The 18,409-nt window shown below is 42.0% G+C and overlaps 1 protein-coding gene across 1 annotated transcript; it reads right to left on the reverse strand.

Moving 5' to 3' along the window:
• Nucleotides 1-2,581: 2,581 nt before the first annotated feature.
• On the reverse strand, nt 2,582-17,637 carry BCAS2 (BCAS2 pre-mRNA processing factor). Its single transcript, XM_017869781.1, has 7 exons — nt 17,477-17,637; nt 17,277-17,369; nt 12,055-12,125; nt 10,833-10,994; nt 5,682-5,732; nt 4,968-5,048; nt 2,582-3,272 (listed from the first exon to the last, which is right to left on the reverse strand). Exons 1-7 carry the CDS (start codon nt 17,567-17,569, stop codon nt 3,146-3,148), a joined length of 678 nt encoding a protein of 225 aa, XP_017725270.1. The 5' UTR covers nt 17,570-17,637; the 3' UTR covers nt 2,582-3,145.
• Nucleotides 17,638-18,409: the final 772 nt, after the last annotated feature.

Consider the following 18,409-nt stretch of genomic DNA (forward strand, 5'->3'; position numbering starts at 1 on the left):
TCATATCTCAAAGTGTCTTTATTCTACCCTAACCCTTGGCTTAAAATTTGGCTATGTATAGAGTTCTAGGTTGGAAATAATTTTTTGGTAAGAATTCCAAAGGCACTTCTCCATTATCTTCTTTGTAGCTTCCAAAGATGTTGAGAAGCTTGAAGACATTTTGATTCTTGATCCTTTATATGTAACAATCCACCCCTCCTCCCCCACTACATGCCTGCAGAATCTTCGTGTGCTTGGGTGTTCTGCTATCTCACAAATAACATGCTCCAGAGTTGGTCTATTTTCATCCATTGTGCAAGTGACCTTCTGACTCTGGAAATTCTATCTATCAATCAGTTATGGAAAATTCTGAATTATTTTGATGACTTCTTCCCTCCAGTTTTCTCTCAGGTTATTCAGCTACTGACTTTCCAGACTGGTCCTCCTATTTTCTCTTCTCTGTTTTCCATGTTTGTCTTTGTTGGCTCCACTTTCTTTGAGTTTGTCAACTTTAATTCCTAACTTTCCCATTAATTTTAATTCCTGTAACCATATTTTTAATTTCGATGAGCTGTTTTATTCTTTCTTAGTAAAATTGCATCTTGTATTTATGGCTGCAATATCTTTTCTGAGGATATATTTTTCTTTTTTGATACAGGGTCTGGTTCTGTCATTCAGGCTGGAGTGCAGTGTCACATAGTTCATTAAAACAGTAACCACCTCCTGAGGCTTGAATTCCTGGACTCAAGCAATCCTCCTCCCTAGCCTCCCAAGTAGCTGATACTACAGGCGCACACCACCATGTCTGGCTAATTTTTGTATGTTTTGTAAAGATTAGGGTCTCATTATGTTGCCCAGCCTAGTCTCAAATTTCTGGGCTCAAGTTATCCTCCCACCTTGGCCTCCCAAAGTGCTGGGATTTACAGACATGAGCCATCACACCCAGCCTGAGGATATATTTCTTAAAAAAAGTTTTCTTCTTACATCATCTGTTTTCTCCATAGTCTTTCACAGATTTGTTTTATTCCTTGTCTTTCACAATGTACAACTGCCTTATCTGGTGATCCTCAACTGTCTATTCGTGTTTAAAAGTGGGGAGCTAAAACACAGTTTAGAAGCTGTGTTGGTTAGGGGGTGGTTTGTTGAGCCTTTCTGCTCTGTGTCCTGGCTTGGTCGTTTCATTTGTTGGGAAACTCTCAATTTCAACAACTGTAGTAGGTCTTTTCTCTTAGGCTGGTCAGATACTCCACAACTCTTCCCATTTCCTTCAGAGAGAAGGCCAAGGGTGGGGAATGAAGAGATGGATGACAACACTCCATATGCATTCATTCCCACAGTCCCACAGTCCCTATCTTTAACACAGAAATGTAGCTCTTGCTGGGTGCAGTGGCTCACGCCTGTAATCCCAGCACTCTGGGAGGCCGAGGTGGGCGGATCACCTGAGGTCGGGAGTTTGAGACCAGCCTGACCAACATGGAGCAATCCCACCTCTACTAAAAATACAAAATTAGCTGGGCATAGTGGCACATGCCTGTAATCCCAGCTACTCAGGAGGCTGAGGCAGGAGAATTGCTTGAATCCGGGAGGTGGAGGTTGTGGTGAGCCGAGATCAGATTACTGAACTCTAGCCTGGGCAACAAGAGCAAATCTCCGTTTCCAAAAAAAAAAAAAAAAAAAAAAGAAATGTGGCTCTCAATTGTCTTAAGGTACCTTCAAAAGTACTGACCATTTATCAATATCATAGATCAAAAAGTTCTAGGTTTATTTTGTATTATAGTGAACATCCTTTTATATTTTCAAAATTGAAAATAATGTTTAGATTTTCAATTTATATTTATCAGTTATTGAGATAAACACCTCGATAATTTTTTTTTTTTTTTTTTTGAGATGGAGTCTCACTCTGTCACCAAGCTGGAGTGCAGTGGTGCAATCTCGGCTCATTGCAACCTCTGCCACCTAGTGCAGCGATTCTCCTGCCTCAGCCTCCCGAGTAGCTTGGACTACAGGCACGTGCCACCACGCCCAGGTAATTTTTGTATTTTTAGTAGAGATGAGGTTTCACCATGTTGGCCAGGCTGGTCTGGAACTTCTGACCTTGTGATCCGCCCACCTCAGCCTCCCAAATTGCTGGGATTACAGGTGTGAGCCACTGACATTTCAATAATTTTAAGTCAGTCTTTACACATTAAGACTACCTTGCTTCATTTGAGACAGGGTCTTGCTCTGTCACCCAGGCTGGCGTGCAGTGTCACAATCATATCTTATGGTGGCTTTGAACTCCTGGACACAAGTGATCCTCCTGCCTCAGCTTCTCAAAGCACTGGGATTACAGACGTGAGCCACCACACCTAGCAAGACTACCTTTTGATATGTTGCAAATATTTTTTCTGAATTGGGCAGGAATCTTTTATACAATTTAATTCCTGACAAGTAGAGAAGTAAGAACATTAACTCTGGAGCTGGACTATTGGGTTCAAAACCTGACTGACATTTTCTATAAAAAAGCTGACATTTTCAGCTATAAAACCTTGGCAAGTTATGTTATTTAACTGGGGTCTGTTACATATCCACATATGAGAAAAACAGTAACCGCCTCCTGAGGTTTTGTGAGAACCAAATAATTTTATTCATATACATCTAGTTCACCTATCTAAGGTGTTCAGAACAGTGTTCAGCACATATTAAGCTTAATGTAACTGTTACCTATGATGATGATGATGATGACTCTGTACAGTCACTGTATTTCTGAAGTCTTGTTTGGTAATCAAGAATGTGTTTCGAACTATCTCTTTATTAGACAAAGTCATAAACCAAAAATTTCCAACTTCCTGTACATGTTGAAGGCTTTAAATAAGGATCCTTGGATACAAAATATGGTCCTCATGGCTGAAAATTAATTCTATGACACAATATTATTCTAAAGTCATAACTTACTTTGAAAGCCTAAAGATTTTCTTTTATGGTTACAAAAATACCACCAAGCTAGACATTTTAATTCTGTTGAGATATACAAACAGAATTACTACAGCAGGCCACACATTCTATGATTTCTAAACATTTAAACATCAATGGTTTTGTGAAGATGCTGTTGTCCTTCACAGTTCATTAAAAGTTCAGATGCCTTTTGTGAAAGGCCACCTTTTCTTCTACCTGCTAAACTGTCTTTTCAGAAGTCTTGCCGGATGTTTTCTTTGTTTGCCTCTCCATGTTGCTGCTTAATTTGATAGATTTCATTTTCTAGCTGAACAATAGTCCGTTCAATCTCATAATTCTTACTGACCAGGGATACCCAACTAGAATGGGGGGAAAAAAGAAAAAAATTACTCAATGTAAAATTTCTCTTAGAAGATTTTATTTTAAATGTATACACATGTTCACCCAGAGCTGTAACACTAACCTTCACATTTTTTTTTTTTTTTTTTGAGAGAGTCTCGCTCTTGCTGCTCAGACTGGAGTACAATGGCACAACCTTGGCTCACTGCAACCTCTGCCTCCCGGGTTCACGCGATTCTCCTGCCTCAGCCTCCCGAGCAGCTGGATTACAGGCACATGCCACCACGGCTGGCTAATGTTTTTGTATTTTTAGTAGAGATGGGGTTTTCACCACGTTGGCCAGGCTGGTCTCAAACTCCTGACCTCAGGTGATCCACGCACCTCGGCCTCCCAGTGTGCTGGGATTCCAGGCGTGGGCCACTGTGCCTGGCCTAAACTTCACTTTCAACTTTCCATTAAAAAAAAAAATCAAGGCACAATTGTGGAAAAGTAGGTAAAGGGTACATGGAATCTGTATTATTTTTTTTTTTCAGAGATACGGTCTTGCTGTGTTGCCTAGGCTGGAATGCAGTGGTGTGATCACAGCTCACTGCAGCCTGGAACTCCTGAGCTCAAGCAATCCTCCCACCTTAGCCTCCCAAGGAGCTAAGACTACAGGTGCATGCCATCATGCCTGGGTTCATTTAAAAACATTTTCTTTGTAGAGACAGGGTCTTATTATGTTGCCCAGGCTCATCTTGAACTCCTGGCTTCAAGCAATCCTCCTACCTTGGCCTACCAAGGCACTAGGATTACAATGTGAGTCACCACACCTGGCTCTCTGTATTATTCCTTACAAACGCATGTGAATCTACAATTATCTTAGAAGTGCAATTAATAAAAAAGTAAATCAGAAACAGATGAGAGAACTTGTAAACCAGAAGAAATAGGAAAGAGTGATGAAGACAGTATCTAATCAACAAAAAGGAAAGAGGCAATAGTTTATTAAATTGAGGAAAAAACATGAAAGGGTACCAAAGAGACTGATAACACATACATGGAGATGGTAGAACAAGGAGAATAACTTGAGTAATGAAGGGACAAAGGGAATGGGAAAGCAAAAAAGAAGAGAGAAATGACACAAATATTCAAGATTATATTGTATAAAGGTATATGTGTGTATGTAAAAGAACATTTTTTTAAATGCACAAACCTGAGGTACAAACAAATTATCAAGTATGAAATCTCCCTCCCTACAATATTTTATAAAATTAATTTTTTTCTTTTTTTGTTAAGACTAGGTCTCACTCTGTTGCCCAGGTTGGAGTGCATTGATGCGATTATGGCTCACTGCAGCTTCAACCTCCCAGGCTAAGCAATCCTCCTGCCTCAGCCTCCACAGTAGCTGGGACTACAGGCATGTGCCACTGTAGCTGGCTATTTTTTTTTTCCATTTAAAAGGAGAATAAAGGTAGAATTCTATTCAAGGCCAAAATACTAGACTAAAACAGGGTATTCTAAGATCAGAATCCTTTAGCAATGGTTCAGTTCAATTCTCGTTTATAGTTCTCTTTAACACCTTATAGAAAGGCAAAGACAGTGAAGGGTGAATTCAGAAAAGAGCATTTTCTTTGACACCTATGGCATCCCATTTGAATGCTCTTTGAATCATATTATTGAATCGACCTTAGACTGGGCTAAACAATTTAAAAGATGATGGAATTATAGATACTCACTTTGACTCCATTTCTCTCAATTTAGATCCAGCTGTGAGCTGCATGTTCTTCCTCTGCCAGTTTAAATCTTGAATATGTTTTCTGTAAAAAATTATACAATCTAATGACATTTCAATGTAAGACCAAAAATCAACAGAAAACTCTATAACACAAGAGAATATCTTAATCCCATGAGAACAATATTATGTACAGTTATAGGCTAACTGTAGAAATTACCTTTCTTCTAATTATTTTTTGATTATAAGTTTCATAAAACACGCTCATTGTGAGAAATCACACACACACACACACACACACACACGAGCACACACAGATTACAAGTCTCAAGTCCCTCTTCCCATGCATGTCTCCTTTTTCCTGATAACTCCTGTTGAGTTTTTGCTGGGTATCCTTCCAGGCTTTCCTATATGTGTGTGTAGAAATTGGTTTTAAAAATCAGATTATATGTGTTATTCTCCAACTTTTTCCCCCTCTAAAAGTGTCTTTCCATGTTTGCAGACTTGCAAGCTGCAAGTGGCAGAGATGTTTTCAGACCTCAGGCCTATTACTCGTCTACTTAGGTAGGGCAAACCCAATGCCAGATGTTGAACAAAGAGAGTGGATCAATTGTTTACTTTCACCTGGCTGCAGTCTCATTGCTTTCTTTTTCCTCCTACTTTCTATTTATTAAAGGTTCACTTAAAGTTCATTCTGTAATAGGAAAAAACAATTTACCTTAACTTCTGAAGTTCTTTCTGTGCGTGTTCAATCATATGAACTAGATTTCTGAAGGAAAAGAGGAAAATCAGATTAAATACATTAAAATAGTACCAATTAATCAAGTTTTTCTGCTAAAAATCGTATTTATGGAGCTCTGTGCCAAGAACTATGTTGGACACTCCATAATCAAGGACTATCACCCATGCTGGAATGCAGTGGTGTGATCATGGCTCACTGCAGCCTTCACCTCCCAAGATCAAGTAATCCTCCTGCCTCAGCCTCCCGAGGAGCTGCAATCCTCCCACCTTGGCCCTCCCAAACTGCTGGGATTACCATGCCCTGCCTGATACTTTCAGTACTTAGGTTGCTTTTCTTATGAGACAGTCTCATTCTGTTGCCCAGGCTGGAGTGAAGTGGTGTGATCTCAGCTCACTGCAGCCTCTGCCTCCTGGTTCAAGCAATTCTCCTGCCTCAGCGTCCCAAGTAGTTGGGATTACAGGCATGCACTGCCATGCCTTGCTAATTTTTGTATTTTTTTTTTTTTTTAGCAGAGATGGGGTTTCACTACATTGGCCAGGCTGGTCTTGAACTCCTGACCTCAAGCAATCCATCCACCTCAGTCTCCCAAAGTGCTGGGATTACAGGCGTGAGCCACTGCACCCGGCTTTTTTTTTTTTTTTTTTTTGGACAGAGTCTTGCTCTACTGTTGCCCAAGCTGGAGTGTAGTTGCACAATCATGGCAACCTCAACCTCCTGGGCTCAATCAATCCTCCCACTTCAGGCCTTCAAAGTAGTTTGGATTACAGGCATAAGCCACCATGGCCGGCTAATTTTTGTTATTTTTTTTTGTAGAGACAGGGTTTCACCATGTTGTCCAGGCTGGTCTTGAACTCCTGGGCTCAAGAAGTCTCCCCACCTTGGCCTTCAAAGTGTTGGAATTACATGTGTGAGACATCACACACAGCCTTTTGTCACTTCTTAAACTGTCATGACTTCTTGTCACAGAGAAGATGGAATATATCTGAGTATATCCACTTATTATTTCTCAACCCCCTTTTATCTCTGTATTTCTTCATATACATTTATCCTGTCATTCTCTCCTCCTGTCCACTGCTAACTAGAGAGAGGTGAGAAAAAGAAAACTGTTGTAGATTTGCGATATCAGTCCATATTTGCATGTAACCTATGCACAGCAAAATAAAAAATAGATACCAGTCCAGGTCAGCTGTAACTAGCACGGGGAAAAGTTCAAGAATACAGAGTACCATATAATTATTTCAGAGAAGTAATAAAAGAGATTTTAATCTCTTTTTTAAGTTTAAATAACAGCTTTATTGAGATATAATTCCACATCATATCAATTTCCTCTTAAGGCAGTGGATCAATCACCTATAGGGTCCATTTTAACCACATCTGGCCCTAATGTGTTCTTGCTCTAAATCTAATATTGTTTCCTGGCTTTCGTGACTCAAATTTTCTGCTGCTCACCTGAGTTATTCTCCTATCTCTACTGACTGGTTTCCCTGCATTAGTTGCAATTCTCTCAAGATTCAGTCTTTAAACAGCTGTGCCTCTCTAGGCTTTCCCTCAGGTCAACCCTCTTTCCTTGACTTCGACGATCACTCCATGCTGAGGACTATTGATTTTAGTGTTCTATTCCAGACTCTGCCCACCAACAAGGGAGCTTTCCTTTGAATTGGCTCGCCCTGAAAGATTAGTTTGTCTTCTCCCTTCTCCCACCCTTCCTCTTAAATATACTTTGATAAAATATAGTACACCTTCTCTGGAGAAGTGTCCACTGAATTTGGAGGAGACAAAATATGCTCAGGGGAATGTTAAGCACTATAGAGCACTTTGTGATTAAATGGAAAACAAGTGATGTGCACAATAATTCTGTGTAGAGTTACTCAGAAGAGGGAGACAATACTAGAAGCAGAATTTCAATCAGGGAAGAAGACAAGTAAGCGAACTAGAGCTGGGCCCTAAACAAGCTGAATTTGGGTAGAACAGGTAAAGTCAAGGGCAAGTAAAGGCCCAGAGGCAGGATTTATGATAATCACCAGAGAAAGGACTAGTTTGGGTTGAGTTAAAAGTCTACAGTTGAGGGAGTAAGGAAAAGGCCTTGAATACCACGTTAAAAAGCCTGGCCCAGTCGGGTGCTCACACCTATAATCCCAGCACTTTGAGAGGCTGATGCTGGAGGATCACTCGAGGCCAGGAACTTGAGACCAGCCTGGTCAACATGGTGAAACCCTGTCTACAAAAAATACAAAATTCAGCCAGACGTGGTGGCGTGTATCTATAATCCCACCTACTCTGGAGGCTGAGGCAGACGAGTTGCTTGAACCCGGGAGGGTTGCAGTGAGCTGAGATTGTGGCACTGCATTCTAGCTTGGGCGACCGAGCAAGACTCTCTCCCGACCCCCGCCTTCACCTCCAAAGAAAAAGAAAAAAAGCTTGGCCCTTACCTTGCAGGTAATAGGGAATTATTAAAGGTTTTCAGGTAAGTTGACAGCAGTGTTCTTTTCAATGTCATATTTTTTCCTCTGCATCTATGCACTCCATTCCTGGAATGTTTTCCTTGTTTTCTTCTAAACATCCCAATTTCACCCTTCTTCAACAACCCTCAACTTAATGCCCCATCTTTTGTTTTTTTCAAACAGACTACAGGTGTGTACCACCATACCTGGCTATTTTTTATTGTTTTCTGTAGAGACAGGGCTTCACTACGTTGCCCAGGCTGGTCTCAAACTCTTGGCCTCAAGTGATCCTCCTGTCTCAGCCTCCCAAAGCATTAGGATTACAGGTGTGAAACACCACACCTGGCAATGCCCTATCTCTTAATGCTTAGCTTACAGACCATAGCACACAATGTAACACTTGCCCCCATACTGCCAAAAATGGACTACTGGTTACTTGGCATAAAACTTATTGTCTCTTCCATTAGATAAAGCTTCTTGAGAAGAATCACAGTTTTCCATTTTGTGAAACAGATTTATGGATGTCACTTAAATTTCTTAATCACCCTGATCCCGTTCTTTCTTTTTCCCCCTCCTTGCAATATATAGATATATAAAAGAAAGTTAGTTGTTGGCTTTGTAGAGTTTCCCAAATTCTGGATTTTGTCCACTGGCGTTATGTGGCTACAAATACTTAATGCACAATTCTGAAGATTTGAGAAACAGTATTATCATTTCATGGTTTTGCTTTATTTTATACAGCTATGTTTCGGGAAACACACTCTAACAAAAGTTGTACACACTGTTATGAAGTTCAGTGGCCTTTTTCTCTTAAATTGTAAATACACAATCAGGAAATCTCAAGGCACAAAGGGGCCATGCAGATAATCTAACCACTGAATTTTGCAAGCAAGGAATCTGAATTCTAGATAGACAATAAATACTAAAGCTATAGCTAGTTACATGGAACAGAAACAGGAGGTCAGTGGCTTGTTTTGACAACAAATACTTGCTCAAATTTATCTGTAATCTCAAAATTACTACTTGTAGTGTTTTGCAGTCATTCATGGACACGCGCACAGCAGTGAAAAATCCGGGCTGCTGAGCATGCACATTCGCAGCTGAGGATGAACAAGGAGGTGCTTTGCCTCGTTTCAGTTCTTATACAGTAATAAGCAGAGGATGAAGTTCAAGTTCTAAGTCTGGGATCCATTAGTGGGGTCGTTTCAAGAAAGTTACTTTACATTTCTCAACTTTGTTTTCTCTTTTATAAAATAAAGACAGAAGTCTACCAGGATGTTTATTCTAGGATTTAAGATTATCTGTGTGAGAGATATGTATGTGTGCACATGAATATGTATATATTCCCCCTAGGAGAAACGGTACAGTATTTGCTAATTCAGTGTCCACAGGACTTAAAGAACATAATGCGTGACTAATGAGAATCAACTGTTTAAGCAAACTTGATAACATTCTATCAAGTGGTGCTCTGCAAACGGGACCTCAGAACTTGTTTTCTTACAATATTATACATTAAATGTGGTAGTTTGGTTTAGGTCCTGTTAATACTCTTGAACTTTGGGGTGGGTTTCAAAATAGTGGCCTTTCATATGGGTCGTCGTTCTAGAACATAATCCCAAGACAAAGTCTAGCTATATTATTTTTATCACACTTCCCCTATCCATACTTTGTGGAGGGTTTTTTGTTTTTTGAGACGGAGTCTCGCTCTGTCACCCTGGCTGGAGTGTACTGGCACAATCTCAGCTCACTGCAACCTCTGCCTCCCGGGTTCAAGCAGTTCTCCTGCCCCAAACTCCTGAGTAGCTGTGACTACAGAAGCGCCACCATGGCTGGCTAATCTTTTTTTTTTTTTTTAGTAGAGATGCGGTTTTACCATGTTGGCCAGGCTGGTCTCAAACTCCTGACCTCAGGTGATCCACCCGCCTCGGCCTCCTGAAGTGCTGGGATTATAAATGTAATCCACTGCACCCGGCTTTTTTTTTTTTTTTTTTTTCTGTTTGTTTGCGAGACACGAGTGCTGCACCTCGTCGCACTAGGCTGGAGTGCAGTGGCCAATCTTGGCTCACTGCAACCTCTGCCTCCCAGGCTCAAGCAATTCTCATGCCTCAGCCTCCAGAGTAGCTGGGATTACAGGCACGCGTTACCATGCCCAGCTAATTTTGTGTGTGTGTGTGTGTGTGTGTGTTTTTGTAGAAAGGGGGTTTCACCATGTTGGCCAGGCTGGTCTCGAACTCCTGACCTCAAGCAATCCACCAGCCTCTGCCTCCCAAAGGGTTGGGATTACTGGCGTGAGCCACTGCACCCAGCACCTCCCATACTTTTTTTTTTTTTTTGAGACGGAGTCGCGCTCTGTCACCCAGGCTGGAGTGCAGTGGCCAGATCTCAGCTCACTGCAACCTCCGCCTCCCGGGTTCACGCCATTCTCCTGCCTCAGCTTCACGGGTAGCTGGGACTACAGGCGCCCGCCACCTCACCCGGCTAGTTTTTTGTATTTTTTAGTAGAGATGGGGTTTCACCATGTTAGCCAGGATGGTCTCGATCTCCTGACCTCGTGATCTGCCCGTCTCGGCCTCCCAAAGCGCTGGGATTACAGGCTTGAGCCACCACGCCCGGCCCCTCCCATACTTTTAAAAAGTACTAAAACTTTGGGAGAGATGGAAAGAAAAGGAAAAAAAAAGGTTCTTACTCATTGTATACTTTCCAGGCATTACATCCATGCTGTGACATTAGTTCCAGATTCTCGATTCTAACAGCTTGATGCTCTAACTGGGCCATAGAATTGTTTACACATTCTTGCCATGCAGTAATGTCATTTTTTTGACCAGAGGAAGGGGCGGGAAGCTCATATCTGAAATTAAACAACAAAATAAAATAAAACCATCTGTACTGTCAAGCCTTTACATCTCTTCCCAACAGAATGTCCCATGAGTCTCCATATAGTATAAAAACTACAGAAGACTGAGGATATAAACCTTGCAATAATAAGAAACCGATACAGCCTAACAATCAATTTACAAATATGATTTAGCACTATTATGTTCACTTCAATGTGAACTGGTTAAATAAGCAACATTACATTCACATAAAAGATTGTTATATTAGCTATTAAATGATGTCACTGAAGAACATTTAATAATATTAAGATGTGAATAATATATTAAGGGGAAAAAGTAGTAGACAAAAACCTTTGCTACCATTTTTGTAAAATACTCACACCCACCCATCCACTAACATACCCATTCCCTGGTAGAGAAAAAAATAAGTGGTATGACTCCTTCTATTCCCTCTTCATACTACCCAGTCAGTCCTTCAACACTGCCTCTCTAGATATCTATAGATGTATATCTACAGATATCTATAGATATATATTTATATCTACATCTCCATATCTATCTATAGATCTCTGTATCTGTATCTATATCCATAGATATATCTTTATCTATCTATATCTGTATCTACAGATATCTCTCTCTATATAGTTTTTTTTCAAGACTGGGTTTCCCTCTGTTCCCCACGCTGGAGTGCAGTGGTACAATCTCGGCTTGCTGCAACCTTCATCTCCTGGAGGATGTCATGTGATCTCCCTACCTTAGCTTTCCAAGTAGCTGGGTCTGTGGGTGCGTGCCACCACACCCAGGAACGTTGTTCATTATTATTATTATTATTATTATTATTTTTTTTTTTTTTGGTAGAGATGGGGTTTTGCCACGCTGTCCAGGCTGATCTCAGAACTCCTGGATTCAAGCAATCCACCAGCCTCGGCCTCCCAAAGTGCTGGAATTACAGGTGTGAGCCACCACGCCCGGCCAACACTGCCAATATTAGCCAGCAAATACATTCTTCACAAATCTCAGCTCATTACTGAGTTACTACAAACTAAATTTTAATTTCCATTTTAATATTCTTACCGTTTCATACTGAGCAATTCAATTGGTTGTCGAGCAGCCAGTCTTTCAAATTCATTTCTCATTATGTCAGTCTGATGTGTAAATCAGAAAAAGATTTCTAAGATCATGTTGACAATTGAAATTAACAATCACCAAAGAGTAGATTTAAGCTACACTACCTATTATAATGAATCATTTACCTTTCCCTAATTCTTCTCTGAGTTAAATGCTCTCTAGAATAACACACACACACACTCACTTCACATTCAGCTTAGGCAGGAAAAGTGGCATGTATTAAGGAGCCCACAGAGAAGAGGATTAATCCTAAACTAGCGGTTCTCAATTCCAGAAGCATGTCACCATCAGTTGGACAGTGCTATGGTTTGAATGTTTGTCCCCTCTGAAACTCATATGGAAACTTAATCCCCAATGTAATAGTATTAAGAGGTGGGGTCTTTAAGAGGTGATCGGGTTATGAAGGCTCAATCCATTCATGGATTAATGAGTTATCACCAGAGTGGGTATGTTATAAAAGCCAGTTTGTCTTTCTCTTGTGTGCCCCTATGTGCCACGTAATGCTCTGTGCTGCTTCAGGACTGTACACCAAGTACACATCAGCAAGAACGCCCTCACCAGATGCAGCCTGTGAACCTTACTTACACTTTCCAGCCTCCAGAAATCTAAGAAATTTTTTTTTTTTCCACGATGAAGTCTCACTCTTATCCCCCAGGCTGGAGTGCAATGGTGTAATCTTGGCCCATTGCAACCTCTGCCTCCCAGGTTCAAGTGATTCTCTTGCCTCAACCTCCCGAGTAGCTGGGATTACAGGCGCCTGCCACCACACCTGGCTAATTTTTGTAGAGACAGGGTTTCACCACGTTGGCCAGGCTGGTCTTGAACTCCTGACCTCAGGTGATCTGCCCGCCTCAGTCTCCCAAAGGGTCTTTTCTTTATATTCACTATCTTCTCTAGCAATTTTACTGTTTGCAAGTAAATGTAGTATGGTTATTCCTCTTTAGGGATGTTTTGGCCAATATCTTATCCCATTTCCATTCTGCACATTTCCTACCCTGAGTATAAAGAACTGCTTAAAATATTCGTTTGTAGTAATACTTCAGCTATTCCATGTAATTTTAATTTTCTGAGGGCTTCAACTATCTTAACAATTAGACTAGAGAATAAGTATCAAAGGCCTTACAGAAGCCTGCATTAATGTTTAAAAGTTTTGTATTAGGCTGGGCGCGGTGGCTCACGCCTGTAATCCCAGCACTTTGGGAGGCCGAGGTGGGTGGATCACGAGGTCAAGAGATTGAGACCATCCTGGCCAAGATGGTGAAACCTCGTATCTACCAAAAATACAAAAATTAGCTGGGCATGATGGCACGCGCCTGTAATTCCAGCTACTCGGGAGGCTGAGGCAGGAGAATTGCTTGAACCTGGGAAGCGGAGGTTGCAGTGATCCAAGATTGTGCCACTGCACTCCAGCCTGGCAAAAGAGTGAGACTCCATCTAAAAAAAAAAAAAATTTGTATTAAGCATTTCTTTCTGGAGAAAGCATTTTGCAGGGGCTACTGCTAAATTACACACAATCTTAAGAAAATGTAGTTATCTAGTTTCCTCCAAAAAAACCAAGGCATTTTAGCTAGAAAATTCTGCAGTGACAGACAAGGAGTAACAGTTAATAATTAAACAAGAGGCAGTATAAAAATGCGGTATAAGTAGTCTTGAGCCATATAGCACAGGAGGAACCCTTAACTAACTCACATGCTCAGTAAGTGATAGATCTGGAATTTTAGCTCAACTCTCTCCAAAGACTAAGCCAGTGTTCGTGGAGCTAAGTCATGGGCGGCAGGGTCGGTGGGGGAAATCCCTGCTCATGGACTCATCTCAGCTTTGAGAGGCCTTCCTCAACCACCCAACCTAGAGTCACCCAGTCACTTTATCACTATCATTCTCTGTGCAGCATTTATCAACAATTTTTCTGATCTATTTATTGTCCATCTCAACACTCTAGATTGTAAGGTTCATCAGTATGGACCCTGCCGATACTGTTCTCCAATACCCAGCAAGGAACAGACCTTCGTAAATAGTTGTTAAGTGAATTAATGAAAGAGTAATTTCAGAGGCAGTTTGAAGAATGGTTAAGGTCTTAGTCAATGAGCCTTTCTAAGCTGCAGTTTTCCCAGCTAAAAAATGGGGATAGCGAACACAGTTATATAGTTTATAGAGCTGTTTTGTGCACCAAGAAAGACAGTGAGCCCAGTATACATTACCCACTATTACTAAGAAAGGATGCCAGGTGTGGTGGCTCACACCTGTAATCCCAGCACTTTGGGAGGTCGAGGCAGGTGAATCACTTGAAGTCAGGAGTTCGAGACCAGCCTGGCCACAATGGTGAAACCCTCTCTCTACTAAAAATACAAAAATTAGTTGGGCATGGTAGTGCATGCCTGTAATCCCAGCTACTTGGGAGGCTGGGGGAGGAGAATCGCTTGAACCCAGGAGGCAGAGGTTGCAGCAAGCCGAGGAGTTGCATGCACTCCAGCCTGGGCGACAGAGCAAGACTCTGTCTCAAAAAAAAAAAAGGATTAAATAATCTGCAAACTAATTACAGGAGAATCATTTGAACCCAGGAGTTTGCTAATTAAATAATCAGTAAACTAGGCCGGGCACGGTGGCTCAAGCCTGTAATCTCAGCACTTTGGGAGGCCGAGACGGGCGGATCACGAGGTCAGGAGATCGAGACCATCCTGGCTAACACAGTGAAACCCCGTCTCTACTAAAAGCTACAAAAAACTAGCCGGGCGAGGTGGCAGGCGCCTGTAGTCCCAGCTACCCGGGAGGCTGAGGCAGGAGAATGGCATGAACCCGGGAGGCGGAGCTTGCAGTGAGCTGAGATCTGGCCACAGCACTCCTGCCTGGGTGACACAGACAGACTCCGTCTCAAAAAAAAAAAAAAAAAAAAAAAAAAAAAAAAAAAAAAAAATCAGTAAACTAATTACAAAGGTATTTAAGAGAAAAGGAAAATAACTGGCAAAAGTATTATAAAAAGTCTGTGATTGAATGCAGTTATTTGAAAACGTCAGAAATCAGTCCAATAAAGAAGCATTACTGTACTTAGTTCTCTCTCTCTTTTTCTTTTTTTTAAATGAGATGGAGTCTCGCTTTGTCGCCCAGGCTGGAGAGCAGTGGCGCCATCTCGGCTCACTGCAAGCTGTCTCCCGGGTTCAGGCCATTCTTCTGTCTCAGCCTCCTGAGTAGCTGGGACTACAGGCACCCGCCACCATGCCCAGTTAATTTTTTGTATTTTTAGTAGAGACAGGGTTTCACCCTGTCAGCGAGGATGGTCTCGATCTCCTGACCTCGTGATCCACCCGCCTCAGCCTCCCAAAGTGCTGGGATTACAGGTGTGAGCCACTGTACTTAGTTCTTAATGTGGTTAACATCTACACCTAGGTAACAATATTTAGAAAAAGCATAGGAAAACACGTTCATAGGAACATATGTGTTCTACTTATAACTTAGCCAAGGCTAAGGGTGAGTGGTGGCTCACCCTGTATCCCAATACTTTGGGAGGATGAGGTAGGCGGATCACTTGAGGCCAGGAGTTCAAGACCAGCCTGGCCAACATGGTGAAACCCCGTCTCTACTGAAAATACAAAAAATACAAAAATTAGCCAGGCATGGTGGCAGGCACCTGTAATCCTAGCTGCTCAGGAGGCTGAGGCAGGAGAATCACTTGAGCCCGGAAGGTGGAGGTTGCAGTGAGCAGAAATGGCACCACTGCACTCCAGCCTGGGTGACACAGTAAGACTCCGTCTCAAACAAAAACAACAAACTTAACTAACAATTTTTTCATGTTACTTTAATGCAAATAATATCTTTTTTTTTTTTTCCTCTGAGACAGGATCTCAGTCTGTCGCCAGGCTGGAGCGCAATGGCATTATCATGGCTCACTGTAGCAGCCTTGAACTCCCAGGCTCAAGTGATCCTTCCACCTCAGCCTCCTGAGTGGCTGGGACTACAGGTGCATGCCATTGTGCTTGGCTAATTTTTTAATTTTTCTTTTGTAGAGAAAGGGTCTCACTATGTTCCACAGGCTGGTCTCAAGTGATCCTCACACCTCAGCCTCCTAAAGTGCTGGGATTACAGGTGTGAGCCACCACACCCAGCTAAATACTGCCTTTTAATAATACAATCCTTTCATAAATAAACGATTAGGTATAATGGGGAAAAAACTTCCAAGCTGTACATATTGAAATACTTGAATCCAATAATCTAGAAATATCTTACATTTCACTTAGCTAATTAGACCCTAACTAGAATCTTGGCTGTACTTCAAGGTTATACATTTAAAATAGTATCATACTCACTGTGTGGAGTAGAACAGCATCTGACTCCCTAGGCAAGCATGGGCACTCCTTTCTCTAATCCTCTTGTCCTTATATATACCTCCACTATAGGTCCTTTACATATTATTACACATTTATACATACTATTGTAAACTTTGTTTTATGTATCTAGCTCCTCATTGTATTGTATTTTTCTGTATTCAGAAACCCTATCTTTTTTTGGAGAGGATGCTTGTCTTAAACAAAGAAAAGAAAATTAAAAGAAAACAAAATACATATTTTTTAAAACCCACATATTTTTATCTCTATGATTTCAGAATCTAGAATGGCACCTAGCACTTGGAAAATATTCGTATCAGTGAAAGTTCTTGCCTACATTAATCAGAAATGTGTTAATAAAAACATCGGACAGATTATAGAAAAAAGGAGAAGGCTGAGAAAAGAGTGGTACACGCTTGGATATGGTTTGTCCTTTCAGTCATACCACAAACGTTTGGTAAATAACTAGACTTCAATATCCCACTCTCCAGTGGTTCTAAACAGCTTAGGTAATTAGGCTTACACATATTAAAGAACTCTAGATCACTTGCTGTAAAGTGACTCTTGGCAGAAGAGGGTCCCTTTGAGAATTTACGCATGGCTCCTATCTCAAAGAATTGTAGCCACAAATGTTTGCATTAAGTGAGTCGTGGAGTCCCAGAAAGTCTTCCTATGGATCTTAGAATAAGAACCTCGGAGAAGGCTTATCTAGCTGTTTTCAACAGACTGATACCTATGCAGGCAATGGTTAAAACTGGAATTTAAAAATCACTTTAACGTAGCTGAAGCTCTCAATCCAAAATAAAGGTTCTCAGGAATCCTCGTTCACACCTGAGCTCAAGACATACTTACTTCAAAGGCAGAATAATCCGGGGCTGTTAGGTAGCTCAGGTAGTTCTTAGTAGGTCGGTATCTGCGAGTTTCCTCCTCCACCAGCGCTGCAGCCTTAGAAAGAGAATTGGGGCCAGGGTAGAAGCGGCAAATTGTAACATGTTTCTTTCGGTACCGAGCCAGCGAACAGTGAGTCAGCTACAAAGACACCCCGCACTCACCGCTTCCCGCACACCAGGGGCTTCATAACCTTGATCAAAATACGGCAGCGCATCCACCACAACCTCACCAGCCACCAAACCCGTGCCCGCCATTCTGAGGACCTCAGGTTTCCCTGCGTTTTCTGCGTCTGCGTAAACTGAGTTCTAGTTAGATACGCAGGCGCCTGACACTGATGTAATCACGTTCCCGGCATATTGACGTTAGCGCATGCTCAATTGCTAATTTTGAAGGCGGGTCCGCCCGGTATCTAGAAATTGCCGGGCTGGTGTGTTTTGGGCGGACGAGACGTCACGTCTTGGCTTCACTGCGTCAGCGGAAGGCCTCAATTTCCTGTCTTCTGCTTACTGTATTTTTTTTTGCCAGCGAATGGTGGCGGTTTGAAGTTGGGGCTTTTCATTTCCTCCAAAACAATGATATCTGGAACAGGAGCCCCTTAACACTTTTGGAGGGAACTGGCTGCAGGATTTGACGGGGAGAGAGAACTGGTTTCCCACCTCTGCTTACTCCCACCTTCTCCCCTTAATCTTCTCTTCCTCTGTGCCGGACTTCTTTCCTTTTTTGTTATGGACACCCGGTCTTGTTCTGCTGCCCAGGTTGGAGTGCAGTGGCGCGATCATAGTTCACTGCAGCCTCAACTCCCCCGGGCCCAAGCGATCCTTCCACCTCAGCTCCTGAGCCGCTGGGCCTAGAGGTGCACACCACCACGCCTGGCTAATTTTTAATTTTTTTTTTTTTCCGAGACGGAGTCTCACTCTGTCGCCCAGGCTGGAGTGCAGTGGCGCGATCTCGGCTCACTGCAAGCTCCGCCTCCTGCGTTCACGCCATTCTCCTGCCTCAGCCTCCTAGTAGCTGGGACTACAAGGCGTCCGCCACCATGCCCGGCTAATTTTTTGTGTTTTTGCATTTTCAGCGTGTTAGCCAGGATGATCTCG

The sequence above is a fragment of the Rhinopithecus bieti genome, unplaced genomic scaffold (assembly GCF_001698545.2).
Source record: "Rhinopithecus bieti isolate Rb0 unplaced genomic scaffold, ASM169854v2 scaffold_3040, whole genome shotgun sequence".
Lineage (NCBI taxonomy): Eukaryota > Metazoa > Chordata > Mammalia > Primates > Cercopithecidae > Rhinopithecus > Rhinopithecus bieti.